An 18,517-nucleotide genomic window follows, 5' to 3' on the forward strand; every position below is an offset into this window, starting at 1 on the left:
GAGAAGGAGACCGTTCTCGACCGCCTAGTCTCGAGTGAACACGTCTCACTCTGCTCTGATCTTGCGACATCAACAGTCAGATACCATCAGACTGTAGTCTGACCTCATCGTCATTCAGCCCAAACATCAGACACTCCACTGACTCTGCATCGCGCTCTAGCGCCTACTCTGTCCACACACCCCGCACACGCCAAAGTCTCCAGGATTCAGATACCGGCTATTCTTACAAGACGAACTCTGGCATCTCCACGCATTCGGCACGCTGTCTGGATCGAGCACATTGGAACACACAGTACAGGTGATCGACAGCTCCGGGTTCGCAAACGAGCACACGCTGCATGCCGTCACACTTGCCGTCGTTTCCCCTTGTATGCCATTGTCGATCGTCGAGCCTGGAGAGCCCTTGTCCGTGTCCTCTTCCGCCTTGATCTTCGGACTGGTTGCTTTTTCCACTGTAGATAAAGGGACGTCATTTTCGGCTTCCTCTCGTTTGATCCTCGTGGTGGGTGCCTTGGTCAGTGGTTGTCGTTTCACTTTTGGCTCTTCTGAGGGCTGTGAACGTTGAGACGAGTCATCGCGACTCCGTTGCTGAGGTGGTGGCTCCCGCCCTGCCACCTGCCCTCGGAAATCAAGAGACGTCTGCGTCCATTGTTTGACCGACCGCAACTCTTGTAGTTCCTGCTGCGCATCTTGACCGTCCGGGTTCTCATCCTCGCACACCTTGATCATGCCGCGTCCATCCTTGTCGAGGAGTCTCTGCCCATTGAGATCGATGGCGTCCTCGTGCTTGATGTCCGCCACGTCATATTCGTAATCGCTCTCATCCTCGCTGACGTTCTCGCTCTTCGCAAGACGCTCGTCGTCGTCGTCGTCTTCCTCCTCCTGCTGCTCCACCTTTTGCTGCCCAAACCGGGCCAGCGCCGCCGCGGCACGCAGCTCCCTGCCCCTCGCACTGCCAGCAACCCTCGGCTTGGCGGCCGTCTTCCTGCCCTTCTCGAGCTCGCTCTTGACGGCCTCGTCGGCGCCGAGTGCGACGCCGTTGGCGCCAAACTTTTTCAGGATGCGCCTCTCCTTCTGCTCCCGGTACGACAGCCGCGGCTGCTTGGCCTTGCGCTTGCGGCGGCCGCGCGACCGGAAGGTGCCGCCGCAGAGGTGCTCCGGCAGGCCCTCGCCCAGCGGCGCCGTGTCGCCGGCCCAGGCGCCCGACGCGAGCAGCGTACCGCGGCCCCAGAGGCCGTCGCCCGTGTAGCCGCGTGACCAGAGGGCGCGCATGCTGTCGGCGTAGGCGTTGCGGACGGCCCAGAAGGCGCGCGAGTGGTTCATCTGTTTGCAGTGTGCGAGTCTTTTTGTTGCGAGGCCGTGTCAGTGGCTGTTGAAGGGGATGGGTAGAAGGGAAGGCGGATGCATGAGGATTATGGGTGTGAATAGGGGACGGAGACTCACTCGTGCATCATGACCATCTGGACGTACTCAAACGGCAGCCAGCGGCCGGCGCGGGTCTTGAGAACGAGCTGGATGACCTCGCCGGCGTTGAAGTTGCGGCCCACAAATTCGCGGTTCGGCTCGTACTCCTCGAGAGACATGACGGAGAGGGAGTGATCCTTCATGATGGGGACTGTCGATGCCGTCAGAAAGGGAGGGGCTTCACACGGGATGGGCGAGCTTGGACGTACGACATTGTGCAGCGATGCGTTCGAGAAAGTCTCGAGCAATCTTCTCGTTGGGGCCCGGGAGGGGCTTGATGAAGATGATGCGCTCATTGGGATGTGACTTTTTGGCATTGATCCGCTGGATGCCGATGGGCATGTTGGCTATGGAGGGGGACGGATGCTGGATGTAAGTGAAGTCGACGAGTTGAGGGTGGAAGGAGTGTGTCGGGGTCAGTGCCTACGAAGGCAAGTGCAGCTGTACTGCTGCTGCCATTTGCCACAGTGCTGATGATTCACTGGCAAGTGGGGGACTGTCGCTGACGTGCACCTTCCATACGTCCACCGCAGGCTGAACCTCGACAACCAGCGAGGGATGTGCTCGCTGAGACGGAGCACTCTACAGACAGAGGCCGACGATACGAATGAACCCAAACCCATATATTGGTCTTGTATACGCCATCCCTGGTCGGCGGGGTTCCTTGCCATGTCCTGACAGAGCGACGAACACATGGATCACGATGCATCGCCGACGGCGTGCAGAGCTCATGCAGCCACGTCCCGTGTGAATGCTCCTATCAATATCAATCCTGCGAGCCTATGCACCTTCAGAGTGTCATGCCTAACGAAAGAACACCAAAGACCCGATGCATACGCTACCTCCTCCTGGCGCCGCCCGCGGCAGCATCGCCCCTCTCGGCCAGCGACACGACCTCGGTGATGCCCGCCGCCTCCTGCTCCTCCTCCAGCGCGTTGATTTCCTCACGGCAATCCCACCACTTTTCCTCGCTGAGCTCGAACGCCTTGGCCTTGAGCTCCTTGATGGGGTACGACTCGGGCTGAATGTTCTTCCACCGAAGCTGCGTCATGAGGACCTCCTGCCACTCATTGGACGTCCGCACGAAGAACTCGCGTCTCGTTTCGAAGGGCTTCTGAGGTCAGCACGAATCGAATGATCACGGAGTGAGTGGACGGGAATGGGAAAACACGTACCCTGGGATGAGGAAGACCGTCGTCGACCGAAGCCGTGGCCTCCGTGTCGTCGTCATCTGGCACCGAGGTGGCCGCCGTCGTCTCAGAGCCGCCGACCGAGACCTCGTCTTCCTGCTTCTTCTTGCGCTTGCTGGGCGTGTGCATGTTCTTGGACGGCTCGTCATCGGCCATGTCGTCGTCCTCGTCGTCTTCCTCCGAGTCATCCTCGTCGTCTTCGTCATCGTCGTCATCTTCATCCTCCGAGTCCTATCACACGTCAGCGACTCGGTACCACAACCAAACAGCGTCTCCGCGGCGCCACGTACAAACCAGTCCTCAGCGGGCCTGTTGAAGATCTCCTTGCAGCCGTCCATCTTGCCGAGGTCGACGGCGTACAAGTCGTCAAACGTAAACTCACGGTCTTTTTGCTCAAAGGTGCCGCCGTAAATGTACAGCACATCATCCTGCACGGCCATTTGCGCGTTGAACCGCGGGTGCGGCAGCTCCATGCTGACCGGCATCTCCCGCAACGGCGTCTCGTCGGCCTCGGGTTCGTCGGCCTTGCGGTCAAGGTCCATGTCGTCGGCGTCCTCGAGCGAGGCGCCCGTCTCGAGCGCCGCCAGCTGCTTCAGCAGCTCGTCCTCCCTGTCCTGGGCGCGGGCGCGGCGGCCGGCGCCGCGCTGGTCGGCGCCCGTGGCCCTTTTGCCCTGCTGCTGGCGCGGCTTGCGCAGCGCCATGGGGAAGAAGCGGTTGCGCTCGACATTCCACGCGAACAGCTCGCGGAAGAACTCGCTGTCCATGCCGTCCTCGCTCTCCTCGACGTCGTGCACGCCGCCGAAGAGGATGCCGCGGCCCTTGTGGTAGGTCATGGTGGCGCCGGCGCGCTTCGGCGCGGGGGCGTTGGCCGGCTTCTTGCGCCGCTCCCAGCGGATGACGGGCGGGGCCGTCGGCGGGCTTCCCTCCGGGGCGGGCGCCATGCGCAGGAAAAAGCAGTCGTCGTGGATCAGCGGGCGGAGGATGTTCTTCTGGCCCTGCGAGGCGCCCTTGGCCTGCTTGTTGGCGGCGACGGTGGCTTTGACGCGCGAGTAGCCGCCGTAGAGCACGGCGCCCTTTTCGTGCGGCAGCAGCGTGAAGGAGGAGCGAGCGTCGGGCTTGAGCTGCGCCGGCGGCAGCGTCGGTGTGTGCCACGAGAAATTTTGCGTGTCAAAGATCCACAGGTCGGCGAGGTACTTGGTCTGGTTCGACGTGTCCTGGAAGCCGCCAAAGAGGATGATGTAGTGTTTCCAGTACGTCATGCGGTGGCCGCTCCGGGCCGGCGGCGTCTTGCCCTTGCACTCAATCTTGGTCCACTCCCTCGTGCTGGGCTCGAGGCGCCAAAAGTCCGAGTAGTGATGGAAGGTACCCTGCTTGGGCGACGAGAACTCGCCGCCAAAGAGGTAGATGTGGTTGGGGTTGCCGGCGCGCGTCCAGGCGTGGCCAGACCTCGGCAGCGGCGCGTTGGGCGAGGTGACGAGGCGCCACTCGTCGCGGTCGACATAGTAAATGTGCAGGTCGTTGAAGAACTGCGCCAGGGCGCCGTTGAAGTACTCGCCACCAAAGAGCAGCAGGTTGTTGCGGTCACAGGGCGACGCGATGAAGCACGAGGCGGCGCGGGCCTTGGGGGGCCCATCGCAGACCGTCTCGGTGACCTTGAGGAAGAGCTCCTGCTGCTTCCTGTATTCCTCGAGGACCTCGTCGAGGTCGACGTCCTCGGCGTCGCTGCCCTCGACCTTGGAGGCCTTCACCTTGGCCTTCTTCTCGGCCTTGTTGGCCTGCTTCGCCTTTTTCGCGGCCTACTCCGGCGGAGGGGAGTGTCGCCTGTCAGCGAGGGGGGGGGGCGCTTTGCGGCAGCGGAACGACTCACTAGCTTGGCCTTTTTGTCATCACCCTTTCCCTTTTTGTCCTTGGCCATCTTGAATCACAGCAGCTGATTCTGGATGATATATGAAGTCAAGGGATGTTCATGTGAATTTTGGGGACGTGAGAGTGTGCTGTTGAGGTGGGGTCCGTTGTCAAAAAGACTTCCAATCGAGTGTGAAGCTCGACATGGAGGGGCATACAGTGTGCGAGTGCCCCGCACTTGCAGAACGTCAAGGGTTGTGCTGTGTTTTACAGTGCGAATAAGTGCGTGTCACGCTCCTAGCCTCGTGGATCATGATGACCCTGGTATTGAGTCCTGCCCAGGGTGATGAAGCAGAGGTGAGGTTCCTGTATGATTTCCGAGGTGTGCATGAAGAGTCATGCTGCGGACGTCAACTGTGGACAAGGTGACAGAAGCACGACACACACCTCTTCCCATCAACTATGTCATGGTAGCCAGAATCGACTGGGGCTGTCATTTGTGCATAATCGACTGAGGCTCTCATGAATAATCGACTGAGGCTCTCATGAACAATCGACTGAGATTGTATGTAAATAATCAACTGGAACAGTCAGTTCCAAAGAGGTCAAAACACGGGAAGCTCTATCAGAACCCAAAGTATGGATCCCACTAGCATGTGATGTTGGTGGTTCATCCAAGGTGCAGCTCCTGATGCATGTAAAGCCGATATGCATCAAAACAGCGAGTCTGTGTCCCTCGGCCCGCTGCTGGTGCTGGCCGATGCTGTCAGAGTGCCTGGTGCTGGCGGTGCTGACGGCCCACGTCATCGTCGCTCGTCCGAGCTGCGGCTGGACGCTCGTGTCGCCTCCGTCACAGGTCCGCGAGTGCGCGATTCCACGACGAAGCTCTCCCCCCCCCCCTTCTCCCCCAAGTCTCAGCCGAGACAACCGACCACCGCGGCTCGCTTTCCTACGTCTTTCTTCTACCCTTTCAGCTCTTTCCCCATCACGGCTTCACCCATCTTCTTCTAGCCGTCATTGTGTTGTTTTCTTTCGTCCTTTTATGACAGCACTAGAACCAGGTGCATGCCAGTCGGAGGCTGCCTTGTCGCATCCCTCCGTCCCACTTGCTTTGCGCCTCGATCCTTCAACCTCTGCTCGTCGCCGTCGCATACCTGTCCGCCTCCTACAGCCACGAACCAGCTGTTGAGCCCAAGACATGGCGCCACACAGCAATGAGACGGCCAATTTCGGGGACGAAGCCAAGGTCGCCACCGCACCACCAGGTGAGCTGCTCTCCCTCCTCCCGTCATCAAGCTACACTCGACAGCCACGGTCACCATGTCTCGAAAGAAGTCCGTCCGACGTGCGGCTCCGACGAAAGACACAAAGACGAACCCCAGCACCAAAGATTCGCAGCAGGAGGACATCTCCGTGGCTAACCAACACGCAGAAGCGTTCGAGTCGCAGGCCGAATCGAAGCCCGCAACGAGGTCCGAAAAGAAGGCAGGAACGCAGCTCGAGAGCATCGTGCGCCCCGTCGCTGAAAGACAAGAATCGAGCCATGAGTACTCGGGCACAGTATGAGCAGCATCCCCCACGAACTCACCCCCAACACACCGAAGCCGCTGACCATCGCAGGGGTTGGACGAGACGCCAAAGAGCCCGACGCGCGGCCACTACAGAACACCCTCCCTCAACGCGGCGAAGCGCAGGGGGTCCAGGCAGGAGGATGGAGGCGCGATCAACTACGCCCGCGCCTCTGGGTCAGTTCGCAGCGACAACAGCGACGAGACGGTCCACACGCTGGTCAACGGCGCGGATCGCCACCAGGACGCCAAGGAGGGCGACGAAGACACGGGCTATCCGCCTCTGGTGCTGGCGGCACAGGGCCAAGGCCGGTACGAGAGGCACGCCTGGAAGGCCGGCGGCATCCGGTTCGTGCCGCTGCGCGTGCCTGTCGTGCGGCGGCTGCAGATGGCCGCCGTGCTGATGCACACCGTGTCGATCCTGGCCCTCGTCTCCTTCTTCTTCTTCCTCGCCGCGATCCCCCTCAACTGGCCTCTGCTCGTGCCGTACCTCATCCACCTCTCGCTGTCGACGGCGCCGTCCGACGGCCGGCTGCGCTTCCGGTCCGAGTTTCTGCGATCCCTGCCCGTGTGGAGGCTCTTCGCGGGTTACTACCCGGCCGAGCTGCACAAGACGTACGAGCTGCCGCCGACGAGAAAGTACATTTTCGGGTACCACCCGCACGGCATCATCTCGCACGGCGCGTGGGCCGCCTTCGCGACCAACGCGCTCGGGTTCCGGGACAAGTTCCCGGGCATCACCAACACGCTGCTGACGCTCGACTCGAACTTCCGCATCCCCTTTTACCGCGACTGGATCCTGGCCATGGGCATCCGCTCCGTGTCGAAGGAGTCCATCTGGAACACGCTGACGCGCGGCGGGCCCAACAACGAGGGCATGGGCCGCGGCGTCACCATCGTCATCGGCGGCGCGCGCGAGTCGCTCGAGGCCCAGCCGGGCAACCTCCGCCTCATCATCAAGGGCCGCAAGGGCTTCATCAAGATGGCGCTGCGGACGGGCGCCGACCTCGTGCCCGTGCTGGCCTTTGGCGAGAACGACCTCTACGACCAGCTCAGCCCGCGGACCCACCCCATGGTGCACAGGATCCAGATGTTTCTGCTCAACGTGTTCAAGTTCACGCTGCCGGCGCTGCACGGACGCGGCATCCTCAACTACGACGTGGGCGTCATGCCGTACCGCCGGCCGCTCAACATCGTCGTCGGCAAGCCGATCCGGGTCGCGGCCGCCACGACGCCGCAGCCGGACCAGGCGGATATCGACCGCCTGCATGCGCTGTACGTGGCCGAGCTGCAGAAGCTGTGGGAGACGTACAAGGACCAGTTTGCGAAAGACCGCACGTCGGAGATGACCTTCATAGGCTAGCCCTCGGGATGTCTGGATGGAGCTTCTCTTGCGTCAATTTTTCCTTTGTCTGGGGGGGGGGGCATGGATCAGGCTGTACAGGGTGTCACAGGCTTGGCCAAGACCAAAAGCACAAGGCGCGCCAGGGATGGAGATGGTGCATGGGAGCCAGCTGCGTGGGAGCAAGCTTCAGGGGTTCAAGGCGGGCTGGTTGGGTCGGATCACGATTGTTTTGCCATGGAGTATCTGTAGGAACAGGGATAACGAGTTCACATTAATCCTGCGCAGCAGCATTATCTTGCACTGCACTCTCGTGACGAGTGGTGATAGCTGGTATGTGGTGATAGTCAGTACGTGGTGTTGTGCCTATGGGTGATGGAGGCCGGTCGACAGGAAGGCGCCTCGAGGTCACCTGACTTGGCGACCGAAGGGCGTGCATCGTGACGCGTCGACTCGGATCAAACCCTGTCTCTGAGACACGTCTCTTCCGGCAACACCCAGCACCTCTTCCCCCTACGAATCGCCTCGTCTCTTGATGCCATTGATTCCTCAATAGTCTGTCTAAAAGCTAGCATCATCTTGCCGGACATGGCGCGAGCCTCTGCACGCATCAAGGCACACCCCGCCATCGAGCCCAAACAGGAACCAGAGCCCCCATCACCCCGGATCGCTAAAACGGCTGCGAACGCAAAGGACAAGGCGGCCAAGGCAAACGCAAAGGCGTCGCCCAAGAAACCGGCCCCCAAGCGCAAGGCCCCAAAGGACGAAGACGCCAGCTGTGACAGCTGCGCCGAGAAGGACGAGTCTTCGGACGACGACGAGAAGCCGGCCAAGAGGAGAAGAACCACGGCAGCACCCAAATCGGCAGCCGCCGCCAAACCAGCAGCAGCAGCAGCAGCAGCAGCAAAAGGAGGAAAAGCCGCCAAGGCCAAACCGGCAGCAGACGGCATGCCGCTCGCCGCCCGCACGGCCGTCACGTCGCTGAAGCGCGCCATGTACATTGGCGCGCACGTCTCGGGCGCCGGCGGCGTGCAGAACGCCATCGACAACGCCGCGTCGATCGGCGCCAACGCGTTCGCGCTGTTCCTCAAGTCGCAGCGCAAGTGGGCGTCGCCGCCGCTCGCCGCCGATGCGCGCGCGCAGTTCGTGTCGCGCGCCGCCGCGCACGGCTACGACGCGGCGGCCCACGTGCTGCCGCACGGGTCGTACCTCGTCAACCTCGCGCAGGCCGACGACGCCAAGGCCGAGCAGGCGTACGGCTGCTTCGTCGACGACCTCGCGCGGTGCGACGCCCTCGGCGTGCGCCTCTACAACTTCCACCCGGGCAACACGGGCGGCGCGCCGCGCGCCGCCGCCTGCGCGCGCATCGCGGCCCAGCTGAACCGCGCCCACGCCGCCACGACCGCCGTCGTCACGGTGCTCGAGAACATGGCCGGCGCCGGCAACGTCGTCGGCACGCGCTTCGAGGACCTGCGCGACGTCATCGCCCTCGTCGACGACAAGGACCGCGTCGGCGTCTGCATCGACACGTGCCACGCCTTTGCCGCCGGCTACGACATGCGCACGCCCGACGCCTTCGCCGCCACCATGACCGCCTTTGACGACATTGTCGGCCTCCAGTACCTCAAGGCCCTGCACCTCAACGACAGCAAGGCCCCCTTTGACGCGCACCGCGACCTCCACGCCAACATCGGCACCGGCTTCCTCGGCCTGCGCGCCTTCCACTCCATCGTCAACTATGCCCCCTTTGCCGGCCTGCCCATGGTGCTCGAGACGCCCATCGACCGCAAGGGACCCGACGGCAAGTCGGTCGAGGACAGGCAGGTCTGGGCCGACGAGATCAAGCTGCTCGAGAGCCTCATCGGCATGGACGCCGAGAGTGACGCCTTTGCCGCCCTCGAGCGCGAGTTGCAGGACAGGGGTGCCGGGGAGAGGCAGAAGATTCAAGACCAAGTCGACAAGAAGACAGCCAAGGAGACGAAAAAGGCGGCGCCCAAAAAGGCCGCTGCCAAACCCAGGGGGCGGAAGAAGAAGGAGGAGACGGACGACGAGAGCGACTGAGCGCCGCTCGGGCCCTGAATTTCATGTGGACCATGTACGATATCACGTCTGTATTGTATCCAAAGCGGTGAAGAGGGAAAATGAAGACCTTGAAACAGATTCAAACAAAAGAACGATTCTTGGTATTATGAGAAGGAGGAGAAATCCAACGCCGTCATGCCTCATTCTAAAAAGGAGAAACCGAACAGCCTAGAGGCTCATCGCCTCGCGCGCGCGTGCGCTTCAACCTTGCCAACCAGGCTCTTGAGCCCGACACCCCTCTCGCAGTTCTCTTCGAGCCACGCCTCCATCCTCTCTCTGACCTGCTTCAACCCCCGGAGGATGGGCATCTTTTGTCCCTCCTCCACGTCGACGAACGACCCCGGGTTGAGCAGCAGGTCAAAGCATTCTCCCCAGATCTCCGTCTGCCAGTACCGCTTCAGACTCTCCTTGATGCGGTACCGCCTCCCTCCGGCGCCGATGCCGCCCTGATCGCACCGTACCGTTTCAATGTATCGCCCGAACAGGAGGCAGTAGATGACGCCGGCCAGGCCGTGGTAGTCGATCTGCCAAGTCCAAGGCCGCCCCTCGCGCATCTCGGCGCAGTCGTGTGCCCCTGTCTTCCAGTCGGCGACAAACTGCGTGTCGGGCCCAAAGTTGCGCATGTCGATGCCCCGGCCGAAATCGATGAGCACCACGCCCCTCGCCGCCCATCCACCCGTGCCGTCGGCGCGGTACTGCGTCGCCAGGGGCGCGGCATTGGCGGCATCGCCGTTGTCGAGGCGCAGCAGGCAGTTGTCTGGCTTCAGGTCGCCGTGCAGCACCCCCCGCGCGTGCAACGCCTCGATGGTGCGCAGCAGCTCGATGGTGAAGAACATGCCGAGCTGCTCATCCATGACAGCTGAGGGCTCGGCACGGAACAGGTTGACGACGTCGAGCAGCGAGCCGTGCGGGTGCAGCGGCAGCAAGAGGAAGCCCTCGTCTTGGTAGAGGTGCATCTCGTGGGCGTACGTTAGGGAGGCAGCCGCGCGATGCTGGGGGCCTACGCGAGAATGCGCGAGGCGAATCATGTGGAACTCCCATGCACTGGGTGGCTGCTCCATCTTGAGCGCCTCGAGGGTGCCGCGTTGGCGAACGGCGAACCCTCCTTTGCCCATAACCGCGACGGCGTTGTTCTCTTGATCCTCGTCCTCCTGATCGGCCGTTGAGTTTTCGACGAGGTAGACGGGAGCGAACGCGCCGGCACCGAGTTCCTTGCGAATGGTGTATGTCGTGGGCGTGTCAGGGAACTCCACTTCGACGACGGAGAAAGCGTTGCTCGTCCTCTCGCCACTACTCCTGGCCTTGGCCATGAGCTTGGCTACTTTGCGAATTTCGGATCCCTTTCCGTGCTTCTCTGCCTGGTGGTCGAAGAATCCGGCATAAGAGCTCAGTGGCGGGTGCATCTTGGCTAGAATTTCATTCCGCACCACGTCATCCACCGGGTTGCATTGAGGATCTGTGATGATGGGCCCTTTGGGAGGTATCGTCTTCGCGCCGAGAGGCTTGGGCTTGGGCTTCTCCAGTATCGGCTGAGGCACCCTCGCGGGCTGCGCATCGTTATAAATCTCCCGCAGGGGGCTACTGAACAGCTGATCCGCACGGACACCATCATCATCGTCCGACTCCTCGTTGTCGTCCTTCTTGGTGGGTGACATTTGCGGCCTACGAGCTGTCAGGACACCAAGCGAGGATTCCGTCCTCTCTGTGATGGGCGTCATGAAGGGGAGGCGGTTGTTGGCGGCTTCGACCGGGTCCCGATAAGGCCGCGTTCTGGGCTCATAATCCTCTGGCGGAATCGGGACGAAGACGGTCTGCGTCCTGGGCGGGTAGTCTTCGTCAATGGGAGTCTGCAAATCATCATCCACATCGTCGTCCTCCTCGTACAAATCGTCGGGCTCCTGCTCGTCCTCCTCTCGGGGTCCCGTCGGCTCCCGCGATGAAGGCAACGAGTCCTCGTCTTCATTGATATCAATCAAGTTGGACACCTGCGTGTCGTTTGACTCCTCAACTTCGTTGGCCTCGTTAATGTCGGGCACGTGTCTCCGAGTCGAAAAGTCAGACCATTCGCTGACGCTTTTCACATCGGATGGCTCATCGTCGTCATCCTCGCCGGCTTCACTCGTGTCGACTTGTCGCGTCGTCGTTATGGTGCTCTCTGCCCCGCTTGTGTAGTCTCCGTCTCCATCCGTCTCATAGTCGTCTTCGTCACTTTCGTCCTCATCCTCTTCCTCTTCTTCCAGGGGCTGGGTGGGCTTCAGAGGCTGGTTGAAGATTTCGTAAATGTCATCTGTTGCTGCCTTGGTATGCAGGGTCATTGTGGGCTCGGCGGTCGCATTCCTCTTCTTGAGTTTGGTCGGCTTTGACGGCGAGTCCAGGTTCGCTTTGACTGAAGCTCTTGTGTTAGTGGTCTGCAATGGTGTTTCCAAGGGTCGCACCTACTGATTTGGGTTTCGTTGAACTCCATCGTCCTCATCTTCTTGCTCTTGCCCTTCTTCTGGATGTTTCCATTCTCGTCCAAGGTCACCGTTTCCGTATACACGGTCAGCTTCTCCTTCACCATGTGGCCGAGGTTCTCGACATCATCTTCGGGCAGCGTGTCCATCATGACATCCTCCTCCCATGAATGGTCCAGCCAGCCTCTGTTCATCGCCCAGACCTCTTCAAAGCTCAACTCAGATCCCGGCAGCTCTGGCGCCGGGTAGACGGCCTCGAGGTCAACAAAAACGCGCTCACGTTTGCCGCTCACGGGATTCACCACAACCTGCTCGGTCGAGGGCACAAGGGTATGTGTTTCTGCTACTTTTGGCTTGGACTGAAAATACAATAAACGCCAAAAGGCCCATCCATTAGTCCTAATTTTCATCAACACATGGGCTTGGAGAGGGGGGGCCAGTAAGGAAAAACTCGCGAGACGTACCGTATCCTTGAAGATCTGCATCTTGGGCGCGCTGCTCTTCTTGCCGCCCGCCTTCATCGTCTCGCCCACCCACGGCTTCGCCTGCATGACGTTCTCCTTCTTCCGGTTCGCGAGCGAATCAATCGTGTCCCAGCCCTCGGAGCTGGCCGGGCGCGCCGACAGCGCCGAGGGTTCGGCAGAGGCGTCTGAGAAGATGGCCATCTTGGCCTTGCCAGGCTTGGCCGTCGGGCCGCCAACGCCTTGGCCGGGTTGTGGCGCCTGAGGGTTTTCGGCAGCAGCGGCCGCCGCTGCGGCGGCGGCGTACGGGTCGACCTTGGCAGCGAGGGCCGGTCGCATGGCGGGCAGGGCCGGTGATGAGGGCGCGGCCGTTACCTCTGGGCCCTGGGCGGCTTGCCTCTGCTCAAACTCGTTGAACTTGCGCATCAGGCGCTGCTCGGGCCGGGCGCCGCGCTCGATGCCCAGCTTATACACCTCCTCGGCCTGCGCCCAGCGGCCCGCGCTCTCGAGCCAGGCGGCATACTCTTCGTAGAACAGGGCGAGGCTCTCGCCAATGTTGTGGCGGGAGATGAAGAGGAAGGTCTCGCGCGGCGCGTCGGCGAAGAACTGGATAAAGAGGATCCACAGCTTCAGGTAGCGCGGGTCATTCTTGTACTGGGCCGATGTTATGAAGGCCTTGGTGGCGCGTTCGAGGAGAGTGTGTAGCTGAGACTGGGGCGTCGCCTGGGCAGAGGGGTAGGCGTCAAAGGTCCATCGAACGTAGCGGTCGTAGACATCGAGCGGGTCGTCTGATTCGGAGATGTTGGCGATCTCGGCTTCGTACTCGGCGCGAATGCAATCTGTGACGTTCTTGCTGCCTGTTGGTGTTGGTGTTGACAGCTTGTGGAGTGGTGACGGGGAGAAGGCCTCGGCCAGCTTCTTTGCGGAGCGGCCACTAGGGAGGGCCTGGATGTTCTCCTTTTGGGCCTCGATGATGTCGAAGTTGATGAGGTCTCCGGAGGCTGCCATGGTTAGTATCGTGTGGGCATATCCTGGTGCTGGCGGAATGGAATGGTGTTGATGCGAAATGCGAAATGCGAAATGCGAAGGATGCCAGACGCAGAGGGCAAGGCAGGGGTAGAGTTAGAAGGTGGGGTTGTTGATTTGGGAAGGGTCGTCGTGTTGATGCGGGATGACATGTGTCATGTGTTGTGGCGTGTTGATAGGGCAACGAGCCACACTGGCCTCCCCATCCCTTCAGGACGGACCAGGAACGACCTCAGGAACAACGGTACGTACTGGGCGCTCCAGATAACTAGGATGGCAGAAACCAGCTTCCGGACCAGTTATACAATATCGCTCAATCGTACCATAGTAGATGAGAATCTTTTATGTAGGCTGTTAAGATGGCTCTTTGGCTCCTTGGCTTGAAGGATTGAAGGATTGGTTGAACGCGTTCTCGGTCGTAAGGGACAAGACTATCAGCACAGATGGCATGCCGACGTCGAGATCTTGACATGATGGCGGCTGCACATAATTGGGATACTCTTGGCTGACGGCTAGCTTAATTGCTGCAGAGACTTGAACCTTGTATCGACCGGATGAGGAACCCAACTTTGGCATGCAAGAGCTAGCACACAAGGTCGAGGCTGAAGCAGTATCGCACCTCGTCGAATTCCATGTAGCAACCAAAGGAAGAATACAAACCAGGAGATTCCGCTACAGCTGTCGTAGACCAATCTGACATGCTTCATTATGGGCTGGCAGCCAGCGAGATAGCCATGCACAAATTGAAACCACGAGTGTCTGTCCTGACAAAGCACGTCTGATGGCCAGACTGAACCTTGGCCATACTCAGCCTGCTCTTTCAGACCAGAGCGGATGTGTTCACGATTATCACTGAGTCAGCAGAAATAGAGCTAAATCGGCATCAGTTGCACGCTGAGCATACTACAAGCTGTCGCCGTGGCTCTGCGAGCGAGGCAGCGATAACGGAGGCCGATCAAGCTAGATGTAGGCGAAAGGGGACCCGTAGATTTTACATAGAGACCACATGCCGAGAAGGGCGTGACGAAGCACTAGGCATATGCTGAACAAGATACACGCCGAGGGCACTGCAAGTCAACAGCTCATCTTCAACAGCACGTCTGTTCAACAACACAAGCCACCCTACAGCTTGGCCACGGCGCCCTCGCCCTTGCGGCTCGTCTCCACCAGCTCCCACGCAAACTCGGCCAGCGGCGCCCTCGTCTCCGAGTACTGCTTCGCCTTCTCACTGCTGGCCTGGCGCCGCGCGTACCGCGCCGCGATGCCCTGGCACACGGCCGACAGGCGGAACACGTTGAAGGCCATGCCCCAGCCGAACTCGGCGGCGGGGTCGTACCCGGACACGTCGGCGTACCAGCGCACGACCTGCGTGGCGTCGGGCAGGCCGGGCGTCGCGCCGGGGAGGAAGCCCTTGTGCGCGTTGACGCCGTCCCGTGACGCCGTGAAGAACTGCGTCGAGAGGTTGCAGAGGTCCGAGAGCGGGTGGCCGACGGTGGACATTTCCCAGCTGTTCACACGAGGGTCAGCGTTTCTCCTCTCCTGCCCCACGAAAATTAAGGTAGACTCACTCCAGGATGCCAATCACCCGCGGTTCCGTCTTGTGAAAGACGATATTGTCAATCTTGTAGTCGCCGTGAATCAGCGTGCCCCGATCGCGCGGCTGCCGCCTCGCGTCCTTGAAGAAGTCAATCATGTCCCTGAAATGCGGCAGGTCGCCGACGGGCTCGTTGGTCTCGACGTCGACGGCGCCGGCCTGGCTCGCGCAAATGGTGCTCCACGTCTGGATCTGGCGGTCGTAGAAGCCCGTGGCGCGGCCAAAGGACGCGAGCCCGACGTCGGCGGGCCGCACGCGGTGCAGGCGCGCCAGCGTGTCGACGGCGGCGTGCCACAGGGCCTGGCGCTCGTCGGCGCCGAGGCCCGGCATGGCGGCGTCCTCGAGGATGCGGCCGTCGAGGAACTCCATGATGTAAAAGGGCGTGCCGATGACCGTGTCGTCCTCGCAGAGGCAGTAGGCGCGCGGCACGGGCACGTCCGTCGTCTCGAGCGCGTGGATGATGCGGTACTCGCGCTCCACCTTATGGGCGGCTTTGGAGAGGAGCTTGCCCGGTGGCTTCTTGCGGAGGACGTAGCGCTGGCCGTCGGCGGCCGTGAGTTGGTAGGTGGGATTCGACTGGCCGAAGCCGAACTGCTGTGTGTTAGAAAGGTGTTGCGCAGAAAGACTCGCTCTAGGGCGACAGGAACGAAGAAAAGCTTGGGTGAGGGAGGAGGCTGTACATACCTGCTTCAGGTCGACGGGCACCTTGATCTCGGGCACATTCTGTTCAATGTACCGCTCCAACGACTTTTGGTCGATGGGCTGGCGCACACGTCCTGCCATGGTCGGCTCGGTTCTCGTGTCGACGTCGACGACGATACTGATGCAGGTTGCAGGAGGAGGAGGATCGCTGACGATGCTGACGGGGAGATGCTGAACTTGGATAGGTATGCCCTGGAAGATGGCTCTGGGCGATTCGAGAGCTACTGGGTAGAGAAGGCAAGAACAGAAAGAGAAAACCAACCCCAATTGACCTCTCCAATCAGGAGCAAAACCAGGACGTTGGGTTTACATACCGAGCGGTCCCCCGGGTCTGGCTGGTTCTGGGGGTCGGGGTCATTGAGGGTCGCGCGGGGGATGGAGGGCATTCGGCGTGAACCTGGGCGTGCCGAGGTCCCCGCCACACTACCAATCGGTGGGTCGGATTTCGATAGCCGCACCCGCAGCCGGCCCCTCTCTGCATCTGCCTCTCTCTGGTCGTCAATCCTCGGTTTACACCTACTCCTACCTACTTTGGTTGTAGTGAGTGTGGACCAGCACTTGGGCTGTAGCACTCAGACTGTCATGTATGCAACCCATCGAAAACACGACCATGTGGTCGCTGAACTCCGAACAGGAATAGACAGCCTCGGAGCCGAACTTCTTGCTAGGTTCATGAGCAATTTGGAGACGAGGAGGACGGCAGCGGGCAGTCGTGGGGTAAAATCACAGCCAATGGCGAACCATACACATCAGTGCAATGTTGTTCTCATAGCTAACTACAATAAGTACTGCCCAGCGTTGGGTGCCGGACCTCTGTCTATCTCCAACAAATCAAATTCGCGCCCCAGACGCACGCTCGTACTGTTGCCCATTTTGTTTTTTGGTGCTTTTCTGTTGCTTGTCGTCTGGCCTTGTCTCACCTCGAACAGTTGACTGCGCTCGATGGCGGGTACATGGCCAGACTCGAAGTGGCCTTGGTGGCCAGACCACAGGCTCCCTCTCGGCCGGCCATCGCTAAGCAGCCGCCGCCTCCCGTTCCCCCAAATGTACTCGACAAGAAGTGAAGGTGGGCCAGAAGCTCCAACGCGCACACGCACACACACACACACACAAGGTGAAGTAGACGAGGAGGGAAATACGAAAAGGATAAAGAAAAAAAAAATCGAAAAAGGGGGAGGTAAACGGTCAAACAACAAGGGGGGTATCCGTCATTTCGCGTCGTCGTCCATGCATTCTTTCCATCCCTGCCCTTCCCTTGCCTTCCCCGTCCTGTGTCCCACGTCCAGCCTTCAAACGACGGCCGGTGCGATGCTGTTGCCAGTCGACTAGTTGTATTAAAGAGAAAAAGAAGGAGAAAATCAAACTTGGGTCCAAGCCACATCCGAACAGACGGAAGAAACGAGATCCCAGACGCGTCCTTCGAGGCGTCTTACCATGCGCGTGCTCATGCACTCGACTGCGCAGCGAGACACATACCAAGGCGCATCCGCGCCGGGAAAAGACCGTGTCTGCCCAGGCGCCCGCCACGATATAAAGCAAGGTGCAGGCGAAGGAGGAGAGAATTTGTCGCTCAACGTTCCTGGCCGCCGTCGTCATGTCGTAATTGCTGACAAAGAAGATTGAAAAGAAGTATTGCGCTGGCTGACAACTATGTTCAGCTCTCGTCGTCCTCCTCTTCCTCTTCTTCCGGACTGTCAGCCTGTGCCTTGACTTTTTTGTTGGCGCCGGCATCGGCGGCCTCTGACTTGCGCTTCGTACCAGCTTTGGCAGGCTCTTCCTTGACCGGTGCATCGCCAGTGGGGGCACCACCACCGCCAGCCTTGTTGCGTTCGATCTCGGCGACTTCATCGGCGGTCAAGAAACGACCACCGGGACCGCGAGGCCTGCGCATGGCATGGTTGTGTCTCGACTCGTGGAGGTACGGCTTGCGTCCTTTCGACGTCAGCCTGAGCTGCTCTTCGAGCTTCTGTCGCGCAACGCGTCTCTTGAGGATGCGGTGGAACTGCTTTGCGTTGACGTAGAGCGGTGACTCCTCAACACCACCAGCGGCGAGCTCGGGGGACTGAGGATGCGCCATGGCGGACGCTGGAGGCAATTGCGGAGCGGCGACTCCAGGGCGTCCGACGTGTCCCATCATGTTTTGCGCCTGGTTAGGCATGCCGGGACTTGTGACTTGGCTGAGACGCCGTTGGCCGGCGAGGTTGTTCATCTGGGGTGACCTAGGCCCGCGAAGATCCTTCTTTTGGCCACCCATCCTCGGCGAGGTTTGGGGCATGTTTGGGTCGGAGGACATGTAGGGATAATTAGACTGTCCCGATGCGGCGGCTGTCGCAGCCATAGCTGCGGCCTGGATGCCAGGCATCGCATAGTGCGGAACGTTGTATTGTGTCTGGAACATGGCGGGGTTCTGGCCCTGGGCGGACTGCTGCTGCTGCGTGGAGAGTATGGGGGAGGTCTGAACACCATGAGGGTGGATGTTGTGGTTTGTCGGCGAGGTAATGTTGTTGCCGGCTGCCGGATTAGGGTACCCCGGCTGAACGTGTCCCTGCTGATGCGCGTTCTGTGGCTGCTGTGGGTATTGGGCGTACTCCATCATAGTGGACGTGCCCTCGAGAGCGGTTGTCTGAAGAATACGCGATGGAGGCGCAATGTTGATACCGAATGGTTCAGTGCTGGTAGGCTGGTCGCGATGTGGTTGCGGCACCAATGGGAAGTCGATGTGGGGTTGTTTCGGGGTCGCGAGACTGGAGTGCAAGATTGGGGGTGGGTGATGAAGGGCAAATGGCGAAT

At 60.5% G+C, this 18,517-nt stretch overlaps 7 protein-coding genes across 7 annotated transcripts; 2 read left to right on the forward strand and 5 right to left on the reverse strand.

Moving 5' to 3' along the window:
• Positions 1–156: 156 nt before the first annotated feature.
• Positions 157–1,806, reverse strand: D7B24_000509 (uncharacterized protein; the record flags this gene model as incomplete). The annotated part of the gene is made up of 3 exons (XM_028634765.1): positions 157–1,342; positions 1,444–1,615; positions 1,674–1,806. The coding sequence occupies 3 exons, from the start codon at positions 1,804–1,806 to the stop codon at positions 157–159; spliced, it is 1,491 nt and encodes a 496-aa protein (XP_028492549.1).
• A 496-nt stretch (positions 1,807–2,302) lies between these two features.
• Positions 2,303–4,569, reverse strand: D7B24_000510 (uncharacterized protein; the record flags this gene model as incomplete). Its single annotated transcript, XM_028634766.1, has 4 exons — positions 2,303–2,575; positions 2,640–2,885; positions 2,945–4,450; positions 4,522–4,569. 4 exons carry the CDS (start codon positions 4,567–4,569, stop codon positions 2,303–2,305), a joined length of 2,073 nt encoding a protein of 690 aa, XP_028492550.1.
• Positions 4,570–5,697: 1,128 nt separating this feature from the next.
• DGA1 (diacylglycerol O-acyltransferase 1) lies at positions 5,698–7,430 on the forward strand (the record flags this gene model as incomplete). Its single annotated transcript, XM_028634767.1, has 3 exons — positions 5,698–5,764; positions 5,809–6,059; positions 6,120–7,430. The coding sequence occupies 3 exons, from the start codon at positions 5,698–5,700 to the stop codon at positions 7,428–7,430; spliced, it is 1,629 nt and encodes a 542-aa protein (XP_028492551.1).
• A 567-nt stretch (positions 7,431–7,997) lies between these two features.
• On the forward strand, positions 7,998–9,470 carry D7B24_000512 (uncharacterized protein; the record flags this gene model as incomplete). The annotated part of the gene is made up of 1 exon (XM_028634768.1): positions 7,998–9,470. One exon carries the CDS (start codon positions 7,998–8,000, stop codon positions 9,468–9,470), a length of 1,473 nt encoding a protein of 490 aa, XP_028492552.1.
• A 197-nt stretch (positions 9,471–9,667) lies between these two features.
• Positions 9,668–13,413, reverse strand: BUB1 (protein kinase; the record flags this gene model as incomplete). The annotated part of the gene is made up of 3 exons (XM_028634769.1): positions 9,668–11,877; positions 11,931–12,303; positions 12,409–13,413. 3 exons carry the CDS (start codon positions 13,411–13,413, stop codon positions 9,668–9,670), a joined length of 3,588 nt encoding a protein of 1,195 aa, XP_028492553.1.
• A 1,140-nt stretch (positions 13,414–14,553) lies between these two features.
• Positions 14,554–16,113, reverse strand: ACAD10 (Acyl-CoA dehydrogenase member 10; the record flags this gene model as incomplete). The annotated part of the gene is made up of 4 exons (XM_028634770.1): positions 14,554–14,938; positions 15,000–15,616; positions 15,710–15,919; positions 16,042–16,113. The coding sequence occupies 4 exons, from the start codon at positions 16,111–16,113 to the stop codon at positions 14,554–14,556; spliced, it is 1,284 nt and encodes a 427-aa protein (XP_028492554.1).
• A 1,268-nt stretch (positions 16,114–17,381) lies between these two features.
• Positions 17,382–18,320, reverse strand: HAP2 (Transcriptional activator; the record flags this gene model as incomplete). Its single annotated transcript, XM_028634771.1, has 1 exon — positions 17,382–18,320. One exon carries the CDS (start codon positions 18,318–18,320, stop codon positions 17,382–17,384), a length of 939 nt encoding a protein of 312 aa, XP_028492555.1.
• Positions 18,321–18,517: the final 197 nt, after the last annotated feature.

Source organism: Verticillium nonalfalfae, assembly GCF_003724135.2.
Source record: "Verticillium nonalfalfae strain VnAa140/NRRL 66861 chromosome Unknown scaffold_106, whole genome shotgun sequence".
Lineage (NCBI taxonomy): Eukaryota > Fungi > Ascomycota > Sordariomycetes > Glomerellales > Plectosphaerellaceae > Verticillium > Verticillium nonalfalfae.